The sequence below is a fragment of the Antrostomus carolinensis genome, unplaced genomic scaffold (assembly GCF_000700745.2).
Source record: "Antrostomus carolinensis isolate BGI_N321 unplaced genomic scaffold, ASM70074v2 scaffold16603, whole genome shotgun sequence".
Lineage (NCBI taxonomy): Eukaryota > Metazoa > Chordata > Aves > Caprimulgiformes > Caprimulgidae > Antrostomus > Antrostomus carolinensis.
Window position 1 is genome coordinate 1 of NW_010307397.1, and position 26,442 is coordinate 26,442.

Consider the following 26,442-nt stretch of genomic DNA (forward strand, 5'->3'; position numbering starts at 1 on the left):
CGAGGGGCCAGCCCGCAACAGGCCCCGCCCGCGGCAGCCTGCGGGGCGCGGCTGTGCAGCCCCGAACGGGAGCGGTGCTGTTACCGACACCAGCGGCCCCAACACCGCGGACGCGGGGACAGAAAGGGGAATAAGCCGGCAGCACTGCGGTTCCGGTCGCTGTATTGACTGCAGACAGCACAAAGGGACACTGCTTAGTAATTTCTCTTGAAACAATAAATAGTTCACCGAGAGCGTTAACACATGTAAAATTACAGATGTACAAGGACTCGGGGTCTGGGAAAACACTGGATGCGCTCCCTTCTCCCCTCTCCCGTGGGGAACGCCGGCGCGGTACCCACCGCTCCGGACACATAAGGAACAAGGCACAGAAAAAGCAAATGCAAAAAGACTTTCCGAGAACATTCAGACCATTCATTCCAAGCAATTCTGTGTAACATCACAGGGCTTCGAGAAGGCAAATTATACAGGAAATTAAAATAATTGTGTAACAGTTAAATAAGGTAACTGATGTGATACAGCCCTGCGAGGCACACCTACGGCTCCAGGCTCCAGCGGCGCCATCAGGCAGCCGGCAGGATCGGGCCCTTTGCATTTTGAAGTAGCCTTACTAGAAAGACAAACAATTGTTCCATCTTCTAAAATACTTTTCAAATTAGTGCAAAGCCTTATATAAAACAAAATGTAATTAGTCTAGATGTAATGGAATGCTTTGAAAACTCCAAAGTGCAAATATTAAACTTAAATTGGTTAACTTTTAATCACACTTTAGCATTCTTCCAATAACTCGTGCCTATAGATTTTTCCTTAAAAGTAGTAAAGTAAATATAAGAACCAAAGTACAGAAAAAGGTACGATGTTCTGCATCTCATTTAAAACCTTTGAAAAAATCTAAAAACTACACTGGCTGTCAAAAAATCTCCAGCAGAAATTATTAAATAGCAGATTTCTGTTAGCATAAGACGACAATATTTAAAATAAGGCTTTGGTTAAATAAAAAGTTTGCTAAACTAGGAATGATGATAAAAGTGCAAAAGATTCACCAAATACACAACTTCATTTCCAAGGCAGGCATTACACCTGCCATTTACAAGGGTTTGCATTGGGTGTTCAGCCTGCGTTATAATAGTTCAGATGCCTATAGCTAAACATGTTTATTATAGGCAAATTAAATATATAAGGTCCAATCCTATAACTTGTTTCACCCAGAGATAGACTTAATTATATCAGTGGAAGCACACCCATTTATAGCATAATTCCTCTGCATCTTTGGGGGATCAAGGCCCTGCCTGGATCATTTAATTATTATAGTGAGTTCACTACTGAGTTTACTCATGTCTTGACACTTCCTAAACCTAAGTCTTCTGCTGGCAACTGGCTGGTTGCAGCCGATTTTCTTACAAATAGAATTCTTGTAACATATGGGTAACAAAGATTATTTTTTTAAAAAGTGCTTAATATTGGTCCGTAAGAGCAACATGTATGTGTTAGTGTAAGACCAAACACTTTGCCATGGCAGATATCCTGCACCTTTTGGTGCACTGGTAATTTGCTTGAGGAAAAAAAATATCTGAGTCTACGGAGGAGAATGTCACCTTCATAGAGAAAATAATTTACAGTTTTACAGTCACAACACATGCTCCAGCTCTTCCTAAGCACAACGGTGCAACCTGAAAGGAAAAACAGAAGGAAAAAAATCTGTGAGATAAATGCAGTCCACAGTAATTTTTTCTCCCTAAAACTGTCAGTGTTTAGTTATTTCTTGTAATAATAGTTGTACAGCTGCAGCAGAGTGTCAATATCACTCACATTGCTAACATGACATAAAAAAATAGCAAACTGGTCTAAAACTTGGATAAGAACCCAAAGAAAAACTTTATATAATAGTGAAGCACTTTGAAAACAATAGCAAACCCCAAGAACATGAAACAACTCTTACTGAAAATTTCAATTACTTGGTATTAGAGGAATAACAATCCTTTGTTATGGTATAAACTGGACACCTGAGCTAGACAGTCCAACAACTGAGTAATGGTTGTCAAAACAATGCATTTTTCTCTCACACAGAAAATGCCAAACATGACAGGGGCAACCTCTCATTTTTACTTGAATATTTGGTAAAATGCTGCTAAGAGTTCTCGAAATAAAAATAATTTCCTAGTCTCTATTCTTTTATTGTAAGCAGAAGTTACTTCTGGCAAGACCTTTTTCTGCTGAGATTCTGTTGGACTTGAAAAGAAGGTGGTAGTTTCTAACACTCACCTTGGCTCCCCCTTTTAAACTTCATAGCATTGGAGTGTGTGTGAACAGCACATTAAATGCTACAGAGATTATCCTGAAGACAAAAAAGGTTGCTTATGCAAATTCCCCTATTTCTTTTTTTCCCCAGGAACAACAGACTTACCCTGAGCCATCTGTGGCTCTGAAAAACTTCAGCTGAGAAAATGCCACTATGCTCTTTGGAGCTGTGCATGACTGAAGTGGTGGCAGACTGCTGACGTAACAAGAGAGAAGGAAGGTACACAGACACTTCCAAATCCCTCTAGGAAGGGTTCATTTCTTATTGTATGTCTATATACTGGGATCACAGGATTCAGTGAGATATAGAGGGTCAAAGCTAAGGATACAAAGGTACATACAGATGGTCACCACCTAGACATCATGCGAGATTCATTCAGACACAACAGTGAGAAGCACTGTTTCTCTCCTCTGGTACACTTCCCCCCGCTGCCCTGCTTTAGCAGGACAGGTAATGCCATGGGTTATCATTACCAGTACTGTGCCACTGAAGGCCCCAAGCTCTGAGAAGCCTCCTAGACGAGTTATGTTTTAAGATATCACAGCAGTATGAAGTGGGGGGAAATGGACAGCTCTGTTTTCTGTGTTACAAAGATTCTGAGAGAGAGCAGATCAGTTCTCTTTTTGGATTAGCAATTTGGGGCTATTACTGCAACAGCGTATTCAGGAGGTCAGAATTCAGCTGCCTGAATAGTGGTGTCTAATGCTCTTTTAGATAACCTTGGACATTCATCCTGGCCTACAACTGGACTCCAGAAGGGCCCTAGTCTCCCATAAAGTCCGTGCTGTATCTGCCAGCCTTCTGTGGGTGTATATGCTTTAGGGTATCTCAAATGGCAGTAGCTACCAAAAGACAGTATGCCAGGATGTCCTTGCGCGTGCTTTTCCCAGAGAGGCACATTCCTGGAGCTATAAAGAGGTAAAAGTAACCAAGATTTGAATTGACAGTAATTGCTTCTGATCATGAATTTAAGATTTTTTTTTTTATTATTATTTTTTCCCCTCTTTTGAGCTGGGTGAAGAGAAATGGGAAAAGGCTTCCTGAAAGTTGCATACACTGCACATAGCATTCATATCAGAAAGGTATTCTTTATGAAAAAATGGCCAAAACCTTGAAGAAATTTATAAACTTGCTGAGAGACACATTAGAGCTAAAAGTAATCAACTAATCTATATTAATAATTTATCTTCAGAATAGGAAGTCATGTAAACAGAACCCTTTGTGACAGTTTGGGGAATGTTTCAATAGATTTTATTAACAGTAGCTGAAATTGTCAAAGAAAATAGCTATACTTGTGCCAAAGAAAAGGGCAGTTTCTTTTAAGTTAACAACTGTCCAAGATATCACCTCAAGATGGTAGATAAAGCAAAAAAAAGAGGGAGACTTAGACTAGTAAGAAAGTGCTTCTTAGAGAAGGAGTATTCGAATTCTCCTTGTAAAAAGAAGCATGCTTGAAATAACAGGATAAATAGTAGTTTATGGTCTGATCAGAAACGATACCTGTGTCCATTCATTTGTTTGAGGATCATAAGACTCCACTGTATTAAGGTATGTCTGACCATCATATCCCCCAACAGCATACAACTTGTCACCAAGAAGACATACTCCCACCGCATCTCTGCTAATGCTCATAGAGGCCACAGCAGTCCACATGTCTGTTTTTGGATCATACCTAAAAGAGAATATATTATGCTCTAAAACTGTTGCCAAAATTCAACAGAAAAAACATACTGGAATTGACATTCTCAAGGTAGTAGAAAACAGGCATTATTAGGACAGCACAGATTTGAGTGTTAATTTCAAAGGACTTTTTTGCTCAAATGCTGTCTTTTAAAAAGTTTCTTTAGTCATCTAGTAATGCGGTCAGTACTAAGTACATATCTACTTTGTGCTGCTTTCCATCTAGTAACACATACTTATACCTACAGCTGCTCTTACTAAATTTCTTATTGTACTCCAGAAACAGGTCTGCTGCTGCTACACTGTAGTAGCTTCGCATCCACAAACCTTTCTGAGGTCTTTTTAGTGCAACTTACATACGTTAAGTGGTATGGGCCACACTCTGTAGTTTGGGATCTATTAGGACACTGAAAGCTTGAAAACTACAGCTATGTTTTGTGGTGGTTCAGTTTGTTTTGTGGTTTGGTCTTTTTTGTGTGTGGGTTTGTTTGTTTGTTTGTTTGTTTGTTTTTTTAGGTAGAGTGCGCATCACATCTCCCAGCATAAAGACATTTAGTAAAAGGAGAAGATCGGTGAGGAAGAATCACTGTAAGTGTTGGCAGATAACGGGAAAGAAGAGAAGTTTTACATTTTGAGGGGGAGGAGGAGAAGGAAGAGAATTAAAGCACATTTCAGAAATACTTGAAATGCCAGCGAAGACTTAATGCAGTGCATTATGAAGTATCTACTGTAATTTTTAATTATTTTATAGATCACATGTGCTTATGCAATTTGTAATGCAGTCATTCATTAATAACTTTATGTAAAGACATACCAACTTTTTACATTATAGTTTTCCAGTGTCATCAGGGGATACAAGAAAGAACAGGATATCTTAAGGATCCACAAATCCTGTTATCTCCTTTCAAAATTATAATATGAACCGATACAGACTTCTTGTGTGAAAGAAGTTCTGCTCCGTTTTTAAGAGCACTTAATTGCAAGTTGTTATCAATAATCAATCATAATTAATTCAATGAGACTGTTAGAAAAAAAAATTCTAGATGAAGTGCATTAGGGAGAATTCACTTTAAATAATCTGTCTCAGCAACATTTTGAAACATATTATGAGTACACAATATGTTTTTATACATAAGTTTCCTCTGCTCATGTTAAAAATAACACGGCTATTTTACTGGGTTTCTACTTACAGCTCTTTCCACATATCACTCTACAGAGTAGCACTATTAGAATTACTAGCAGGATATGTCTTCATCAGGATATTACCTTTCTACACAGTCTGACAGCCTGGACGTTAAGTTTGATGCTGGGGCATCGTGACCACCTATTGCGTACAAGAACCCATTCCAGGTGGTTACACCTACACCACCTCTTCTTTTTGACATCTGAGCACAGAGGGTCCATTTATTTGTATGAGGATCAAAACATTCTACTGACTTAAGACAAGAACTTCCATCTCGACCACCAACTGCATAAAGCCTACAAGGAAAAAAATAAAAGTAAATAAATATTGTCTGAACAAGACAAAAGTTTCCAATGATATATGAAGGACCTTAAAGTTTGTTAAAAAGGGAAGCTTAGAAGGAGACTTTCAACAGAATGTTGTATTGTAAAAACTCAGATAAGAATTTGCTACAATCTTTTCCTAGTGTCATGATCAACGATTGATATATACAATACAGCTTTTATGTTCCAACCTATGCATATAATTAACAGTTTCAAAATTACTTCTGTGACTTGACAGACAAAGGCCCATTTCTAGCAGGGTCAGAGGGACAAATTCAGTAGTGGACCTGTGCATACAACTGCCCTGCCTTATCTTAGGCATTCAAGTATTTTTCCGGACCTCGGCTTTAGTTTGTGAGTGGCAGAACTAGGTTAAGTCCCTCACACCCACTAGGTGGCCTAGTTTGCTCACTTCTAACAAAAAGGTTTCTAGCATTTGGTATTAACAAAGGATTTAAACTTTTTGCAAAGGCTAGAAGGAAAAAATTGGTTTTAGGAGCACTCCATCACTGATGAATCTTTAAAACTAATCAAATAATCAAACTTGATAAACAGTTTATGCACAGAGTTTATGACCAATCTATGTTTAGAAGCAGAAATGCTCAGCACTGTTATTTGGAAAGTTAGGAACTCAGAAAACATTCTAAAACGCAGAGTCCAGTTTGAGAGATCACCTGAAATATCATTAATTAAATCCTTTCATAGCGTAAGGCACATTATAATATGGTTAAATAATTAAATAAACATTAGATACTGTATATGATGATAGTGTGAACAATTTACAACAGTTACTGTGAAGCACTATTCAAGGTGTCCTCCGTTCAGGAAACACCGTTGTTTGGTTTTTTTTAATATACTGACCAACAAATTGAAATATAAACATATTGTAAATATGGTTGACCTAATAGTTCTCAGTAATAATTTTAACAGCCTTTTAAAAACATACATTTGCATGGAAGTTCCCATGTTTAATAACGCAACTTGTTCAATGTAAGGAATGTAATGAAGGATATTGGTTGTTCAAGTTCTTCCCTCCTCTCTGCACCCAGTGAGCATTTCCACTCATTCCTTGACTTGTTCCAGACAGGACCCTTTGTAGGTGCATTTCAGATGTACTATTTTAGCAGGAGACTAATAGTCTAAAAAAAAAAAAACCAACCCAAAAAACAAAACCCAAACCAACAACAACAACAAAAACCCAACCCCAAGTATGAAAAGCTTTTTGCTACTTTATGGTATTTAATGAGCTCAAAGGAGATGCATCAGGTAGTACATAAGCAGGAAGTGAACATTCGTGGTCAAAAGAGTGTACTCAGCAAATCAGGTTAGCTTTGTCTACTATGGTATTCCTGTAGCCATCGTGGCAAAATATGGTTTGGATAAGCCCACTACAAGGCTAGTGGAAAACTGGAAAGACTACTGGGCTCAAAGGGCTGTGATCAGCAGTATGAAGTCCAGCTGCCAGCTAGTTACGAGTGTTGTTCATCCCAGGCTGATACTGTGGCTCAATGTCTTCATTAATTATCTAAAAGATGTAATGGAAATCAGCCTTAGCAAGTTTACTGATAATATCAAATTAAGGGGAGTTGCTGATACGCTGGAGCATTTGGTTACTATTCAGACAGCTCAAAACAGGCTGCAAAAATGGGCTGACTGTAGGCTCATGCAGTTCAGGCAAAGGCAAATGCAAAGTCCTGTACCTGGGACGACATATTCCCATGCAATAGTACAGGCTGGGAGCTGACAGGAGAGGAGGCAGCTGAGCAAAAATAGACTTGGAAGTCCTGGCAGACAAGAAGTCAGCAGTATGCACTTGAAGTAGTGATACTTAATCCCTTTTATTCAGTACATATAAGACTGCTTCTGGATACTGTGTCCAGCTTTGAGCTCTCGGTACAGGAAAGATCTTGCCATACTGGAGCTAGTCCAGCTGATGGTCACTAAGATGATGAGGGACCTAGGAAACATGACATATGAGGAGAGGCTGAGAGCTGCCTTTGTGCAGTGTTAATAATTCTTGAGACAGCCAAGGAGGCATCTTACTGCTGTTTTCAACCACCTAATGGGAGGTTATATAGAAGACAGATCATTCTCAGAGGTATGCAGTGAAAGGAGGAAGAAAAAGAGACAAGTTCAAACACGAGAAATTTCAGCTGGGTATTAGAAGAAAAATGTTCAATACAACTGTGGTCAAACATCAGAACAGGTTGCCTGGAGAGGCAGCTGCATCTCCATCCTTGAAGATATTAAAAACTCAGATATGCCCTGAGCTACCTCAATTAACTTTGAAACTAGATCGAACTTTAAGTTTGGCCCTGCTTTGAGCTGATGTTGGATCAGATGACTCCAGAGGTGTCTTCCAATCCAAACTGTTCTATGATTCTGTGATTCCAACTTATCTTTACGTTTGTAATAGCTTGATTCAAGTACCACTTTTATTTTGAGATGCTATAGAACGATTACACTTAGCCCAAAGGAAAACAATGAAAATCACTCAAAGTATAGGAATAATGGACTACAAATAAAAACTGAAGGAGCTGGAGTAATTCAGTCCTGATGACAGAATACTGAGGGGATGTGTCTTTAAATACAAAAGGCTGTTGCAAATAGGAAAGAAAATATGCATTTTTCCATGTTCACTTCAGATGGTACAAACAATAATAATATAAATCAGCAAAAGCTATTTAAGACTTGACATGAGAACTTCACAGATGTATTAATAATTAAGCAGACTGCTTAGGGAAGTTACAGAAACTTTACTACTGGAGGTTAAGAACAAGATCACTCTGGCTATGAGTGTTTTAGACAGAATTGATTCAGCTTTGGGGTAGCAAAATGAACTAGGGAACTCCTTGAAATAACTTTCAGCCATTTCCTGTGGCTGCAACATAAAATGACCTAGTTGTCTGAATATGCTTTGTATTAGGAATTAGGCATACTTTCACTGAAAAACAGCTGTAGAAATTTCAGATACTACTCCAGATTATATTAATTCTGCCAGAGTTTACTGTTCTGAGTTAATGCAATCTAACATGAGTATTCCTCCATAACTTCACAGTAATTTTGGAAGTTGATTGTTCAGACTATCACAGTAAGAGGAAATCACTGGAGTCGTAGTGAAAAAGAACAACCATTTGCTCCTTTCTGTATTAAGGAGATGGCAACTACTTATTAGTCCATAGAGATGGACTAGTCTCATAAGCAACACTGAGGGGAACTGTGATGCTGTGGGGAAGCTTGCTTGAGTCAATAGAGTATCTTTTCTGTGAATGAAGAAACCTGATTCTTAATGCTATCAACTAGTATCTATCAAGAGAAATTATTAATAGTCATTTAGGATGACTATTAAAATAATGAGATAAAAAACAGAAGTTGCCTTCACATACTTTCCATTTAATATTGCTACACCAACGGTGCTCCTTGGAGTTGACATACTAGCTACAAAGTTCCACTGACGAGCCTGGGGATCCCATCTTTCTACTGTGTTCAGGTAGCTCCACCCATCATGTCCTCCTACAGCATACATGGGACCTTCCAACACAGCTACTCCTAAAGAAACAGATATGAGAAATAATCACTTCTGGATAGGGGGGAAAAAAGATCACATTTTCCTAGTGACAGTCCAGTGTACGCCACAAAAGATTTCAAAACAAATAAAAATAAATTTCCTTTTGGAAGGAAATGCTCGATATAATCTGAAGGAGGAAAACATTCAATAAGCAGTTGGCATTAAAACAAAGTTTCCACCCCTCTAAACTTAGAATTTCTGAGTGTTTTTTGACCAATCCTAAAACAGATAACCTTTTAAAAATATACATTGAGCCCTTACAGAACTCTACATACCAAGACCATGACGATGTGTGGACATAGGTGGCATTACACTCCAAGTTTTTGTTCTAGGGTTGTAGCACTCCACAGTATTCAACGTTTTCAGTCCATCTCTGCCACCAACAACATACAATTTATCATCTAAGACTGCAACTCCAAATTGTAATCTTCGTCCATTCATGTTTGCAACAGGAGTCCACATGTTGGTACGAAGCTCATACTTTTCAATGCTTGTAGCTCCTGAATGACAACATATGCAAATTATATATATATATATAAAAGGTCTGAATTATTAGGCTAGTTTGTATTTCAGCAGTATGTTGATCCTACAAGACTGCATGACAACCTGCAGCATGTTCTTTATTCTATGTATACAATATAGTTTTTTTTACTTCCTCAGGAATTAAGTGCACCGTTATAAAGGAGGACTTACTCAGTGCTTTTCAAGATAAAAAGTAGGATTTTAACTGCTTTGCAGAATCAAGCCTTTAGAAATACAAATGTTAGGAATATAAAACAACCATTGTGAAATGCAATTATGTCTCAATATCAACTGTTTTCTAATATTAGGGAAAAATATCTGAAGCTATGTGACATGAAGTTAGCACTAGAAGTGCTAACTTTAAAACAACAAATGAAAGAAAACACTTTCTCTGCCATAAGTTTTCTAACTTGCTAGATCCCTTTTAACTACCATTAAACAGTATGGAAGCGTCTATAAAAAAGAAAATCCAAGTAGCTCTGACAGAACCATTTAACAACTAGTCAAAAAAGATTTTTTTTTTCTTTTTTAATGTGTATGCAGGTCACCATTGTGCCCTTTCTGTCATTTCTTCCTTTTACGAATTACTTCCCACTCATGTAAATAAAGATTAGTTTTCACTCAATTCAACATTTCACTACTCAAAAGTCAGACACTCCCTTGATAATTTCAAATCAATCATAAATCTAGCTTTCAGAATGTTTCCAGTATTATCAAAGCTATAAAGGTTTTTTTAACTTAATAAACAGTGTACATTTAAGACATTTCATGTTCTATACTGCAGAATCTTTACAACTTACTAATTTTTAAATTCAAAAACATCTATCAAACATTTCTTTTAAAAAGAACCAAATCAGTTAGCTCATCAACTAATCATTATATAAGCTAATACCTTTTGTTGCATCCATTCCTCCAACTGCAAACAACACGCCCACTGTAGATTTTCTAGGTTTGGTGCGAGGACTTTGCAACATAGGTCGTCTCTCTGGCAACAGATGGTACTTCATTGCTTCCATAATGAGTTTTTGACATTCAATGTCATCCCTAAAGAGTGCATTATTTTCCATATCTGCCAGAAACTGTGAAAAAGAAAGAAAATTAAACAAGCTGTATTGCTGTAAACCACACGAAGAATAAAATCAAGATTACAAGACAACATTTTATTCAGAGACTTCCACTGCCTGAATTAAAATCTATGTATTTTCAAAATGGTCATATAAAAAGACTAGGGTAAACATAAGCTAAGCCATTAGGTAAAAAAAAAAAAAAAAAAGAAAAAAAAGAAGGCCATCTGATCTTAATGGATGATTTAAGCTTAATGGTCCAAAGGAAGAAAAAATCTCCTGTTCCGGTTCCACTACAAATTCATTCAAGGAAATGGCATCAGGCTCTGGATATGTAAGTCAGTTTAACCTCACACTCTTACTCCTGAATCCAGCCAATCCAGAGGCCTGTAAAAGCTGCTTCAGGCACAGGCTGAATATTTTAATATGTATTCTGTTCCTCATTCTGACAGTGACCCAGATCACAGTATATCAGTTAATCCAAGCCTTTGTTAAAATTTTTAAGATAAGGATGCAAGCAAGTTTGACACGTGTTAGATTTTAAAACTGACTTAAATAAAATTCAAGTTAAGTAAAAACCACTAATAAAAGTTAGTAAGTTTAAAGATTCTGGAGTCTTTTGTACTCCATATTTGTCAGATTGCAGGAAAAACATATTAGTAGGTTGAGTGTCCCAACTGTAATTACTAGAAGTCTAGACAACTAGCATTCTTTGAGCTGCTAGACATGGCCTTAGTAACAGAAAAAAAAAGCAAGTGAAGGGCCCCACTGGGACTCGGACAGTTGTCAGAATAATGAGAAAAAGGCAAATTCTGTTGAACTGCCATCACAAAATCCAATTCCAACTTTGTGAATATTAGAAATCCACAAACCAGAATGAGATGTCGTTGTTGAGCTGTTGACAGTCAACTGATAACAGATACAAAATTGCTGTTAAATTAGTAATCAGGAGTACTAAAGGGACTCGTTATGAAATAGTAGTAATATGGTGTGTATACCCCTGGCTTAAAGCTGCTTTAGGACTGCAAAGTGGAAAATAGGACATCCATGGTTCCAGAAGAGATACAGACTGCTAAGCCTGAACATCTCTGTATCAGGCAAATCAACAGAAACTAACACAGAAAACATAATTAACATACACAGAGAATAAAAAAACCCCAGAACTCTTAAAGCCCCTTCACCAGCAACTTTTCAGAAAGCTGAGCCTGACTTCTGCAGTATTTCTGTAATTGGCTAATGATGTGATTCTATTTAAAATTGCAAATTAAAAAGTTCTTATGTTAATTAGCACAGGGAACTTAATTTTCATTCTTTACTATCAGCACTTCCCATTGTTTATTCTCGACCCAAAGCACCACTTACCACTAGTATCACTTCACAGGGACACTTTTTGATTATAAAATAGTAAACTAAAAGCTGTCTTTTAACTACCAGCACACAATGCTATAAAATTGCACATAGTTAAAAAAAAAAAAATCAAATAAATACTATATTGAACATTGTCACAGCTGTGTGCATGAAAATTAAGGCTTGTACACAACAAGACCAATTCAGACCTCTAATATATTTTTATGCTAGATAAGCAGCATTTAATATTTAAAGCAAGACCATGTGTATATATGTTATGTAACAACAAGATGCAACCTGCATTTTCTCCAATTTCTAATCCCTCAAATGTAAAAAGAAGTTTTCTCACAGCACAGAGTCTTAATCTCCAAAAGTCACTTCATATCAATGAAAAAGAAATGCAGTCTAAGATTGTTTTGGTACCCAAAAAACTTGCAGGCTCTTGAAACTAAATAACTACTGTATTACAACTTTCTGTAACTATTCTTCAGTCAAAGAACCTAAAATGGGATTACTTAAATGAAAGCAAATTATTTCAAAGTTTTATCATTTACACAGCTCCTTGTGCTAAAAGCATTTATAACTGAGCAGTTACAATGTATGTGTTAGCATAAAAATACAGCCATTTGAAACTTGATGAAGAGAAAGGTAGTGCAGATACTTAAGTACTAAGAATTTCTATCAAAAAGGAACCATCTTGTAACTCAGAAATTGCTTAATCTTTTTTATTAATTTATCAGAGATGGAATACTTCACAGAATCACAGAATGTCAGGGATTGGAAGGGACCTCGAAAGATCATCAAGTCGAATTCCCCTGCCAGAGCAGGAACCTAAATGAGATCACACAGAAAGGTGTCCGGGCAGGTTTTGAATGTCTCCAGAGAAGGAGACTTGCCACCTTACAGCTTAAGAAGCTGAAAATATTCATCTTTAGCCTTTGTAAGCACAAAGACAGACTTAGAAATATTTAGGACACTGCTTGCTTTAACCAGAGATGACAGAAGGTTATGTACAAAGAGATGCATAAAACCACAACCAATAAAACTGACAATTCATTATGATTTTTTGCTTCCAGTTTCACACTATTTCCCAAAGTTTGTTTTTTTTTAAAGGGTATTAATCTAATATTCTCTGCATCTCTGCTTGCAGTGTTATTGATTTTAGCAAGTTGTTCAATTTTCTAATTTCATTTCTTTCAAATAGCTTTAACCCTTCAACCGTAAAATTGGAAACCTTTTCATTATGTTATGCTTGCCATCAGTTGCCTAATGTCATGTGATTGTGAAGCAGAACATGATTCTGAAAACATTTAGACTGTTTTTAGCACTTCAAACCAATTTACTCAATGCAGTAATTGTTGCCATATTAAAATCACAACTTTAACACTTTAATTTGTTAAAGAAACTAATAAATAAAAAGGCAACAGAAAAATATTTTATTAGAATCAGAAGTATATAGTTGGAGAAGACAAGTTAAAGTTCGAGTAAGTGAAATATGATATTGGTTTTGTGTTTCATTCTGCTGTTTTCCTAGTCAGCTACTGAGTGGACATAATTTGGTTTCTGGTATACCTATTTCCGGTATAAATTTTGTACTTTCAGTTTCTAAAGATGTTTTAATTATAGTCCATTAAGTAACTAAGTAACTACTGCCGTATTTCTTTTTATCAATTAAATGCTCAACAAAAGAATGATTTCCTCCATGTCAACTGGTTTACACTGTATTATGTTTTTAGAAAAAGTGTGTTACAGAGTCAAGGCCACAACTGAGAAAATCCTGCTGCTGCATAAATAAAAAATCAGTATGGAAATATTAATACTAAAATGCTTGCTAGTGAATCTTACTAGCCAGCAAGAGGATACCACATTAGAGGTAACACAAAGAATGTTGTGTATGTGATTTATCACTATGAATGAAGCCCTCAGTTTTTGTTGTGTTAATGAATTCTACTTATTATTTAGGTTCCATAAAAATCCTATTTTCTTCCTTTAATAGAGTAATTATCACTAAACAAACTGTAAAGCAAAATCCTTTGACTGTATATTAAGTTTTAAATATTACTAACAAAGGTCCAGCAAGGAAGGCTAGCACATGAGAAAAAAGGGAGGTGGTGGGGATCAAATCTTAGTTTACATGCATGCTATCAGATAACAAATACAATGCTACACATGACACTAACAAGAGTACTCATTCCTACAGGACTAGGAAAACTGTAATTCACAACTATTTAAACAAGCTGAGCTCAAGTCTTCCTCAACATTGTGTCTAAATGTCCAAGAAGGAGAAAAAGTATTGATTGGGAAAAACAAAATATACCCAAGAGTTAACAGAAGAAAAGAGTTTATCAAGAGTCAATAGAAGAAAAATCACTCCAAATAATTTATTCAAATTGTATTTCCTAAATCTCAAGGACAGAGATTTTTTCTATAGTTATATGAAGGAAATGTAATGATCCAAATAAACTGTGCAAGTTCCATAAAGAAGAAATTTTAAAAAGGGGATACCTTCTAGTGACAAACATATCCCTTCACAAGCATTTTTCTAGGCAAGAGCAGCAATTTCTTCCTAGCAGCTCCACCCCTTCTTGTGTCCTGACTGATCTCTGGTTAGGATCAGAATATGACCTAGTTCACAAACAGACACAAACTGTCATGCCTATACAACATGCTAAGTCCTTATATGCAGCTCTAAGAATCCAAATCATTAAGAATCCTGACGCTTTTATGATTTGTCACTATCTATATACTGATGCTGTAGATATCATGTCCAGTGTAACCATGGCATAACTAGGGAGGAATTGAACAATTTACTTGTGGAGCAAGCAGAGGCAGTCTAATGTAAGCCAGGAGTTGACTGAGATCTTTCCTTCTCTGTTCCAAATCATGTCGAACCCACGTAAGTAGTGCATTCAGTATAGTTTCTTCATTAGGAATATTCATGTCATCACTTGCTAAAAGCTTTGCAATTTCAGTGGCTGGCAGTAATAGAAATTCCTGGTTTCTAATTACTTCCATGAAGTTTTCCTGAAAAAGAAAAGTATTTTTAATACAGGTGACATCATACTTTGAAGACATTTTATGGAACTCTCCTACTATATCTTCCCCTCTTTTCCCTCTCTCCACGCCATCTCTCTGTTGTGCACTGGAGAACCGACCTGGGAGAAAAGAAAAGAGTAAGATAAAAATGTACTGAGTTATTTTGACCCCTGATCATTTCCCCAGCTCTTGTAATTCAGTTCCACAGATGGATGTGCTGACACAACTGAGGGAGGAGTATACGGACAGAAACAAGCTATGGAATGGGTTGTGGGTGTTACTATCTTGGCACTGCAAATTGAAGAAACACTTTCTGAAGTATAGTTTAAAAGAAATAAAAGGTGCAGCTTGTTGCTGTGGACTACAATGCAAAAGGCTTTGTCAAGCAAAGAGCACAACATGCTACAACTACCGGGCACATCTAACATTTCATTACTGCTAGATTAAACTATGGCGTTCAGTTTTCAGAGGAAATAAACACCACCAACAATTTAATTGTTGATTTTAAATGGACTACTTAAAGTTTATTTTACTATTTTGTAGGTTTTATACAGCTGATCTGATTGACTAAGGAGTAAAACATAACAAAGAATCCACAATAATGTACACACCTTGTTTTATTAATAATATTTACTTTGATAGGATTCAATTTTCTAACTTGCATCCTGTTATTTCCGGCAATGAAGCCTTACTTCAAAATAGGGAAGTGACAATATGTAAAATTTCTGACACTGATATCCTATTACTTCATAATACTAGGACTTGCAGAATATTCTGTAAGGATTCTCATGAACTTGGGCAGAAATAGCAGAAAAGTAGTAGAAAAACAATCAGCATTACGAACTTATAATGAGAAACTTGAATGTAACAGAAAAAAGTGAAACCATGTCTATCTTCTTTCCCCATACACCTCTACAAGGCAGTAAAGGAAAGACAAGTAAAAGCAGTCTATGAATCACAACATGTTCTTTTATTTTGGTAGCTCAAACCCCAGTTAACCTCCTACTCCAAATTGAGAGTAACTTCACGATAATAAAACAGTATTACAAACACACTGTTGATTGCTAGATAGCGAGCCAATAGGATGCTGGTTTTGCTGTGCAATCACATTTATCTCCAAAACACCTGGAGGATAAAGTACATTAGATCCACAGACAGGGAAGTCTAAATGGGCCTAATATAAAAATTAGCCTTAGTTAGTATCTTGCTTAATGATTCAAAAAGAAAGAATTGCACACTAATGAAGAAACTATGGATTAGAAGCACATACATTTTGGGAAAAAATAGGATTTGTAGGTCAAATAACCAGGGAGAAACTTGTGAGCAGAAGCAGGACCTGCACTGCAAAACAGGTACAAATTTACTATATAAATGGCAACAAAAACATACAGTACAATTTGGCGTTGCATATGCAAAGAACACAATGACAACAAAGTGAAAGAGGTAACACTTCTTTTTTATTGCTTAGTCTAATAATTTCAAAACCACACCTCAGTACTCCAAAACTATTAACTAATTAAAGAACGCTGAGCAAAGAGGAAAAAACTAATAAGGTGTAAACCAGTCCACCTTATATAAAAGACACACATACATTAGATGGCTACAAGATGTGTAAAGGGAAGGATCAAAGTGACTCCACTCCACAGGTAACTCTGGAGTTGAAATTAGGAAAATAATTTAAAGTCTTATCTGTATGCATAACTGTATTCCTGGAAAAAATACGGAACGGAAAATTTTACATTTAATATCAGAAAAGCTTTAATACTAGAGAAATCCAATTTGCTACACAAAAGTAGTGCTTCCAAGTGAAAACTGTAGTAGATGAGAAGGGAGATAGAACTGTCTTTTCCTCCTCAATTCATTTAACTCTCTGTATTACAAAATGAAAGTTAAGAAGATGAGCAAATACAGAAATTAAAAATAGTGAAAGGACTGTACCAATATTTAGTAGCACTACACATGCACTGCTATTTATTTTGCTTGGATATTGAATGCTTGGGAGTAAAACTGAAGCTGAAAAACAATCAAAAACATGCAGTTCACAGAAATTCAGATTCCACTGAGTTCATTTTTTCCACTGCTGATTTTCTGTTGATTCTCTGTCCTAGAGAGTATGCCAGCTGGAGCTGTGCTTTTAGTTTTGCTGAATAAACAGGCAGTCAGCACTGACAAAAAGAAAAGCCAACCCTTACTACCTTAAACTTTCCATATTGTCTACCCATATCACAGGAAGAGGAAGCGGAAAGCACCTGCATGGGAAGTTTCCTTTGTCTTTGAAGGCAATGACAAGCTGATCTTGCGTTAAGTCAGTCAGGGATCCTCTTTGAAAGCTTTTTTCCAACTGGATTTCAATACTTCAACAGCTATTGTGTGTAAAAAGCCTGATTTTCCTCCTCGTTGCTTGCAGACAGTTGCTTTCTGATGGGAACAAGTTCAACTTCCTCTTGCTCCCATTCTATTTTTAAAGCAGAGACTCATTTTGAGCTTAGTATCAAAGCATTCCACTGGGAATAGAGCCTCTTTGGCCTACGTCTGGGGTTTTTTAATAATCAGAATCCGACAATTCCTCTTCCTCTACACACAGAGATTCTGAAGACAGAAAGGAGGAGCCAGTGTATCTCCTAGCATTCTTAACCTCCTCATTAGCCTTTTCTTTCCTTCTTCTTATGGGAATTCTCTGTGGAAGAACAGGATATTTCAGAGAACAAATGGTCTGCAGTTTCAGTCCCTTGCTTTCTGGTCCTGAAAGTAAAAAAAAGAAAGTTTCCCCTCCCCCAAAATTAGCTCCTCAGAGAGCTCAGAAACTTTACCAAATGAGTAGCCTGAGGTTTATGTATTAGCTAAAACAGGAACAGGCAGTCCCTGTGCTCAATGCTGTGCACTGCTCATTCACATCATAACCTTAAATTCACCCTTCAGCAACTGCAGAGCTAATAATACTGATCTTCTTAACCACAGGTCTGCCCTGGACTTGATACAGGGCAAAAAAAATATTAGGAGCACACAAAAGATAAGTCATGATGCTTACTTCTAAGTAGCACATAATCCGTGCAGTGGGAGCCAGTGAGATAGTTAGTCTTCCGCTGCACTGTGTCAGGATTAGAACCTCAGAGAGCATCAGAACACCTGCAGGCTGAGATGCTGAGGTGGCCCAACAGGCAGCTCTAACCACAGGGCTTTGTTTAAACTCTCAACCTAGGCAGCTGAAAAGCAAGAGATGCTTGACTCACAGGATCTGAATGAGAACAAACAGGGAATGTAATTTTATCTACTGGCTGCTTCACTCAGCTGGTCAACTGAGGCATGAATTCACTAAGAACCGAGCCATGTGACCTCCAGGCAAACTATTAACAGTCAGAAAGATGTCAGAAGGCAGCTACTTTACTTTTAGTCAGCTTTGACTGCTGCATTAAATGATAAACCAACCTAATGCTTTTGGTGTGCCCAGGGCTTGTTTAGAGTACAACTATTGTAGCTTGACTCCTCTCTGCACAGTTTCTGGATTCCAAAACAGTCTGGGCAGCATGCAGAAACCTATTTATTCTTGCCAAGGCAGTACTGATCTATTGTGCTAGGCAGAACTTAAGCAACTTGAAAGACAGAAATATCTTAGGTTTTCACAGGTGAAAAGAATTGAAATAGTATTTTCCAGGTCAGGTGATTACTCAGTAGGATATTTTGGACTGCAATTTCAGGTGCAAGAATATAAAAATCCTTGGTTTAGGTACTAACACAATCTCTGAGTCTGGCCCTTTTTTGGACAAAAATATACTGAAATTTCTCCCCTTTTCATGCTCCCCCCTACCAAAAGAACAAACTGTTCTAGCTGTTGCAAGAAAAAAAAGATAATTATGCCTCTTTGATTCCTCGTCCCAAATCATAAATTCCATATTGTTAACCAACTCCTGCCTAACAGAAGAAAGCAAATCTAAGTGTCCCACATCTATTCTACTGCAAAATTTCTAGCTTCTATGCTTGGCCTCAGTCTCTTACAGAGGATAAGAGACTCTATTATCTCTTAAGTTTTTCATTTTATAAACATCCATTGGCTGTGCTCAGAAATCACCCAAACTCTAAAATTAACGTCATCTGAGTCTTACAACATTATCACTGCTCACGTACTTCTGAAGACTTCTGATGAAAGACAAAATGGCTTTTCACTCTGCTTTAAACAGAACTGAGCAACAAAGATTACAAAGCTATCTACACAGGGATTGGCTCAGGCACTATCATGTACAATGCTTAGAATGTCTGCTTTTTCTTTTTTTGGTTGTAATTAAGGAAATTAAAATCTAGCTACTGAAGAAGCTACTGACAATTACCTAAGAACACCTCATTACCCACCACAGGTATTCCATGTTCTGGAAATAACACAGACTAGCTTTTCCTCATCTGAAAGTACTAACTTCCCTTTGGTTTAATTTTTTGTGGAAGAGGAGCTCTTGATTTTCATTCAAGGTACACTATCAACTGTTTCAAACAAGTAAGATGACAAAAGGGCTGTTTCTTTTGACTTTGTGAAGACAGCAGGAAAAATGCACAGAAAGCATTTTGTGCAAAACTTCACAATTTAAAGTGAACAGATGTACTACTGGCTAGCCGAATAAAATTCCTAAATTTCTAATTGTATGACCCCAGCACTATATATAAACTACAGCAAAACAAGATAACCTTTCTACAAAAGATACTTTCACCCAGATACATCTCATTATTCTGTCAACTGTATTTTAAAACCCTGATGCATAAAAATCAGAGTTGCTCTTTATACAGCATTAAATCCACTACCAATCACTACAGTTTGTTTCATGTTTCACTTAATGCATCCTGAGGATTTTTCAAGCTTTAGTTTGCAATGTCAAAAACTGACCTGTTTTGATTATAACCTTAATTATTTATCTTTGAAAAAATTACTTATCAGCTGTCAACACAGTAAGCAATAAAGTAATGCAAAACTTAAGTCCTTTTAGCATAACATACATCTACATCTTTAATATGAAGTGCAACATTCAAATCCTTCTTAATAATTTATTTTTTTAATCGCACTGTATTATGCAATTAAAATCATGCCATAAAATCATGCTAATGCTTTCCAATGACACTAATGAACATTATTCAAACAGAACAGGTTTACTAACAGAGGTAGACTACTGGGACAACTCACTGACTGGTCCTTCAGTTTAACCAAATGCTCATTTTATCTGAAATTCTAGTCTTCATGTAAAGAACTATGTTAGTGAAGCAGGCAAGATGATTATCAATTATGGCATGTGACAAAAACTTTTAAAACTGAGAAGTTTTTTTAATTGCAGAAAAACAGTTATATGGCAATCTCATTTTTTTCTGTCAAAGGAAAAGAAAAACTCATAGAAAATAATGTATATAAATTAAAATATAAGTATTTTGTATTATTCATTACCTTCTACTTCAAGTGCTTTAAAAGAACCAAAATTACATGGAAAAGCCAGAAGTATATACTACACTCAGCATAATCCCCCATTGTTCTATGCTGCCCACTGCAGCATAAAAATAATTAATTGTTTTAACCAACAGAATTTCCAGGTACTACAGGTACATTTAACCCTTATGCTGTAATATTTCTTAATGGGAAGAGCATCAAGTGGCTAGCACTTCCTACTGTTGAACACTTTCTTTTTTCAAACAGCTTTTAAACAAATGAAATTACTTGGGGATTTATTTTAATTGAAGATTCAATTGGACTATACATTTCTATGCAGTTTCCATGGTAACATTAATTTCAAACTAAAGAAGCTGCTTCTCTATTACTCATTATTACTAAAATTCAATTTCATGTCTCTGTTGGAACTAAACAACATTAAAAGAGGCCTTGGGAAGAATCCATCTAGCACAACTAATTAGTTTGGAAAATGGCTTTTTAAAATCCACCTAATTTAAATTTCACCCACATCGAAGCCTTAAAAGCAACAATTTTGCCATTGAAGTAAACAACAGCCAAAGGCATACAACTGTATGTGGTCTGAACAAAAGAAAGATAGGTGCTGTAAAAAAAAAAAAAAAAGGTTTTTAGAAAGTTCACAGCCCCTTTCCGCCATAAGTCATGAATTGTGAGTCAAAACAGTAAAATTATAATCCCTAACATTCATCTTTAAAGATGCATTAGTCAAACATTTATTACCATTCTCATCTTGGCAGTCCACTTATAAGGGACATGACAATAGCACAGACCAAAATATATGCTTGTGATGAAAAAGAACAAATAGGTCAGAGGAGGGAGGTTCTCTTTCTGCATACATTTTGTATAGCTGTCATGCTCAACTTTAATTCTAAGACTCCTCAAAGGCATAAGTCACATTTATCTTTTCATCTGACTGTCTATCTAATTGCAGGCTTCTTATTTTTGTTTGAAGATCAAGAATAGAATCATGTAAGTTAAAATCTGCACACTATTTATTGACCTGTTTTGGTAAATTTCAGTGTGTACATGATTTTAAATACATGAGAGATCCACTCTCTGCAGAAGAACATTGTATCATATACATACATACATATATATATATATATATATAAAAAAGAGCTATTTAAAACTGTTATACATAACTAGTCTAAGTTATTTTAAGCCAAGAAGAATTAATATTAAAAACAACAAAAAAAGAAGACTTTTTAAACAAGCAAAAACTATGGTGGCAAGAGGAAAAGCCATGGATTTCTAATACTAATTACAAGACAGAAATTATACTTCTTGGATCTCAGCCAACAGCTTAATGGCAATGCAACGCCATGCGACACAGCACAGTGAGTACTATCTTCATTCCCACATCTCTTATGCAGTATCTATATGCCTTCATTCAGGTCCCAAGACCTGACATAGCTGAAATTTCATCAAGAGAGAAAAATGCCTCACAAAACTGCAAAGAACAGATGAACTGACTTGCCTCAGAGATAATTCTCCTGCCTTCTTCTGCTGATATCATTACTAAAATACTCTCATGTGAAGGGAAACAAAACATTTTACATTAAAATAAAAGGATGACTAATAAGAAGATGAAGTTCAATTAAGCTGGCAGGTCAGTCTTTCTATAAATTAACTCTGAAAATATCATTGGCAAATTTGTATTTAGTCACATATTGCCTAACCTAAGATTAAATTGTTTGATGCCATCCTGACATCCCATTACTAAGAAATTAAGGATAATGCAGAATCTATGTTGATGAATGCCCCCCCTCACACCCCAAGTAAAACTTAGAACCTGATTACTCCAGCTCATTACAAAACGAGAATTCTACAGTTTCATTTAGTGATGTGTTATTTTGTACTAGATTATGGCAGCTTGCCCACTATTATGGTTGTAGTTTTTGACTGACACAAATAAGAACAACCTGAACAAGCTTTTGAATTATTTTATTAAATGCATATCATACAATCCTATTACTGTTACAGGGAACCATTAATGCTTGCCTAATTCCTTCCAACTCTAAACCAGCAACTTCATAGTTATTTTGTCATTTCTCATCATGGGAACATATGTGCATTCTTGCTTGTTAAATGATCAGGGCTTTCTGGGAGAAAGACATTAGTACTTTATTCAGGAAAACACTGTGTATTTTCCTTGATAAATAAAGTGGATGATACTTAAAACAACAACATACCATAGTGTAATTGTGAGCCACCTTGTGCAAGTCAGTGCAACCCTGCGCATCAGCGAAAGATCGGATTCCAAGGCAATTGGATGGGTGAAGCTGCTTCATTAGGAATTTACAGCATGCTTCTACAACCTGAGAGAGCTGAAGAAGGCAAGCCGTAGACAAGAGGCACTCAATGTTATCTTCTTTTAATTCAAGGCGACCTAGTAACATTAAGAAGATGATCACATTAGTTTGTTCTTATAATTTGTTAAATTCTCTAAAACTCAGAGGCAACACAATTATTTACAGATTACATGACAGAATATAAGGCTTAGCAAACATCATCCTCAGCAACAGATAACCAGCTTTTCAAAATTAGTACTTATAATGATGTAAGGAAAGGGGATCCTAATAAGATTCCTTTTTTTGTCATTCATGATATATTTAAAATAGTCACAAAATTTGTTAATTAACTAAATATAGTATTACCAGAAAAACTACATTCTACCAGGTTTCCTCAGGTAACAGTAATGATGATGATTTTTTATTTATTTGTAAGGAATTAAATAATGTGAATAATAATTTCTAAAGAGCATTTGAAATCTAGTAATGGAATGTAATGCTCACAGGAGGACAATTCATTAGATGAAATACCCATTTTCATTCTAATTACCTGTATATGCATATTGAACCAGAGCCCATAAAGCATTTGGCTCCACACCTTCCATCTTGATTTCTTCCTGTCTTGCTTCCCTTACATCATTAGTGAACATTGCCGCAAAGTAGTCCGAAACAGAGGAGAGAACCAATCTGAGTACATCATGCAGGAGAAAAGGAGAGACACAAATAGGAAAAGAAAAAACCAAAAACTTAGTCAACCTGATGTTTGTTAATTTATGATTCATTACTTTGCCCTTTGAAGAAACTCTGTACTGACAAAAACATTTTAAAATTGACAAACTGCTCTATGCTCTGGTTCCTCTCTATGAATAATGAAGTACTGTTACTGAACCTACATTTGCTGCTGAAGTAAATGAATTATCCTTTCAAAGCTCAATGACTTTTAATAGCCAACACAGAAACAACTCACAAAAAACACATTAATTGGAAATGGAATAAATATACATTATGGAAATTAAAAAAAAAAGAAAAGAATTTATTTCCATTTATATTATATCAGTTCCTTTTTTTAAAATGTGAAAGAATGACTTACTAGTCCTTTTCAAAGTGCTTGAAAATAATTTACTCTTGGTGCACACATATGCATTCATTTACTAATACTGATTACAGAACCAGGCACAGTAAACACGGAGAAGGCACAGAGAGTGTAATCTATTTTGCGGGTATGTATTTAGCTTTTTGTTAACAATTCTGAGTATTTTAAGATGCTGAGTAAGTAAACATGTTAATGCACAACAGACGTTTCTCTGCATTACTGAGAGTAAAACACTGAGTACATATAACTCCACAAAATGTGCAAGAATTTTGATGCCTCAGCATGTGTTCACAGGACTACGGTGAAAGAGAAAGGAAATCATGTGGAGCAGAATAATTCAACCCACAGTTCTGTTGTATGAAACCTACCATAACTATTCAGGATGTCTGCTGGCCTCCTCCCTACAAGACCTCAAGAAACAGCCTTGTGGTTTGGATGAATTTTTGTGCTGCAGCAGTTCACTGCTGTCTTGCTCAGAGGAAATTAAAATATAAATACACTTGCATATGTACTGAGCTATATAAACAGCAAGCCCAAGAACCGAGCCTACTGCAAATACACTACCCAGTCCATCTGCATCCATCCAATGAATCTAATACTTCAGGAAATGTCAGTTTATTCTGCGCTGAATCATTACATTGGCCTGTTAAGGTGCCAGAGGTCAGGAACCACAAAACAGAGTAAAATCTATTGAAAAGATGAGCACCCGTGCCTAGGAGTAAGTCTAAACATGTATTAATGGGTAGGATTTGCAGCTACATAGTCAAAGTCATGAACTACAAAGAATATGTCTCTTAGTTAATTAACTGCAAAGTAGTAAATGTTTGACTAATTTAAACTTTTTTTTTTTTTTACTGATTTTCTGACTATTGACCATTTGGTCAGGCCTACAGTCATGTAATCCTTTTCTAGTTGCTGAGGCAACAGAGTTGGATAAAGAACATACAGGGAAAAGATTAATTTTATTTTAACATCTTGTACGATTGAGTTTTGTAATGAGAAATAAAGTTCTATTCTTTTAAAGAACATATTATTCTTCAAATACAAGATTTATTCTGTGGTGGACTTGCTGAGAAAAATTAGAACGTTCTGCCAAGGTAATGCCCATGCATCACTTCTAGGCACTTTAACCACAGGTTTAATGACATTTCCAGGTGAATGAAAATACTGCCTCCTAGAGATCTGTAGAAGTTTAGTGAAATTAGAGAGTACATTCATGTAAGCATCAAGAATGAGTTTCTGCAACTGCTTTTGATGCTGCAATGAGATGACAAGATCAGATCTGTATGTACAAATGGTTTAGTTAGCTGCACTATTATCTAGAAAATGGCTGGACTGTACATATCTTAGCAACAACTGTTGAAGAAATGCCAAATAACACCTCAAGGCTCCAGACAAACACCTTCTACCAGTTGTCCGATAGCAGCAAATTTCTCCCTGTAATTTCTAGTCTCAAAGTCCCCAAAAGAAATTATTAGAAATTTTAAATACAATCCATTTACTATTGTTCCAAACTTGTGTTCGGATTCATGAGAAGGGATACATGCTTCACAGTGTTAAGTGCTTTCCATAGAGTGACTTGCATATGCCAAAACAAGATGTGCAGCCCAGGAGTACATTAATACAAGTAACATGCCAAAGCACAAATTATACTGATAACAATTTTGTAATAAATTTAGCCAAGACGCACGTTCACAATGAAAAGCCTTAGAATAGGTATCCACACTTTTCTCTTAATTGATCTAATTTAGAAAAAAAGTTTTTTCAAAGAAAGAAGGGTGATTAAAAGATACAGTTGCAATGCATTAAGGTGACACTGAGCTAGCATAAAATAAAACAATGGCAGACTTTCATCCAAGTGGCCCTTTCTTGTCCTATGTTTTTCCCACTAGTCAATAAAAATCAATTACTACTTTACTCATGCCATTTGACACCCACTTGTTCATCGATCTTTTAATCTCTTAGCTAGTAACTGATTTTTCTTTCAATGTTTTTTTGGATTGTCTGAAGTTACACTGTACTCCTACATACAGATTATACAACATGGAGCAGCTAATACCATCATATAACTGAGGAATCCGTGGAAGTCTTTCCCCATCCATATTTGAACTTTTTGCTGAAAAAGCTCTAAAAGAGCTAAATGACTATAAAAACTACACTTATATTCACAATATTTTTGTTAAATAGCGCCATCATGGCTCTGTTAGTATTTACCATAAAGAGAGTCACTAAAATTAACATTCATTCATATCGAGAGCTTACTGGGAACTACTGATGCTACAAAATTCTCTCCTAAGTTTAGAAACTGAAGAAAGCTATGGCTTTTGTATTCTGAGTTTGTAGTCTTCCCCCCCCCACCACCCCGAGTAATATTTCTTTCATAATTGGCCTGATTAAAATGCCTATGAAATCAGTATATATTGACATTAGAGAGGCTGCTTAACAGTGTATAAAAAAAAATAAAGAAAAAGCCTTAATACAGTTGGCATTGTATTGTTCGACTGCAGATGTTGAACATATTTACCTTTACTCTTCTTCTTACCTAATTACCAGCTACTGCCAAATACTCAATTCTGCATAGCTAAGATTACAAAAATGTGGC

The 26,442-nt window shown here is 36.1% G+C and overlaps 1 protein-coding gene across 2 annotated transcripts in view; it reads right to left on the reverse strand.

The window, feature by feature from the left end:
- Positions 1 to 1,384: 1,384 nt before the first annotated feature.
- LOC104522987 (kelch-like protein 5) overlaps positions 1,385 to 26,442 on the reverse strand; it is a 39,519-nt gene continuing 14,461 nt past the window's right edge. For both annotated transcript variants that reach the window (XM_010165421.1, XM_010165420.1), the window contains 9 exons: positions 23,298 to 23,434; positions 22,649 to 22,845; positions 14,798 to 15,010; positions 10,468 to 10,654; positions 9,329 to 9,553; positions 8,872 to 9,034; positions 5,246 to 5,458; positions 3,800 to 3,971; positions 1,385 to 1,670 (listed from right to left, as the gene is read on the reverse strand). In XM_010165421.1, coding sequence (XP_010163723.1) covers positions 1,614 to 1,670; positions 3,800 to 3,971; positions 5,246 to 5,458; positions 8,872 to 9,034; positions 9,329 to 9,553; positions 10,468 to 10,654; positions 14,798 to 15,010; positions 22,649 to 22,845; positions 23,298 to 23,434 — 1,564 coding nt within the window. In that variant the 3' untranslated portion in view covers positions 1,385 to 1,613. The remainder of the gene's footprint in view (positions 1,671 to 3,799; positions 3,972 to 5,245; positions 5,459 to 8,871; positions 9,035 to 9,328; positions 9,554 to 10,467; positions 10,655 to 14,797; positions 15,011 to 22,648; positions 22,846 to 23,297; positions 23,435 to 26,442) is intronic.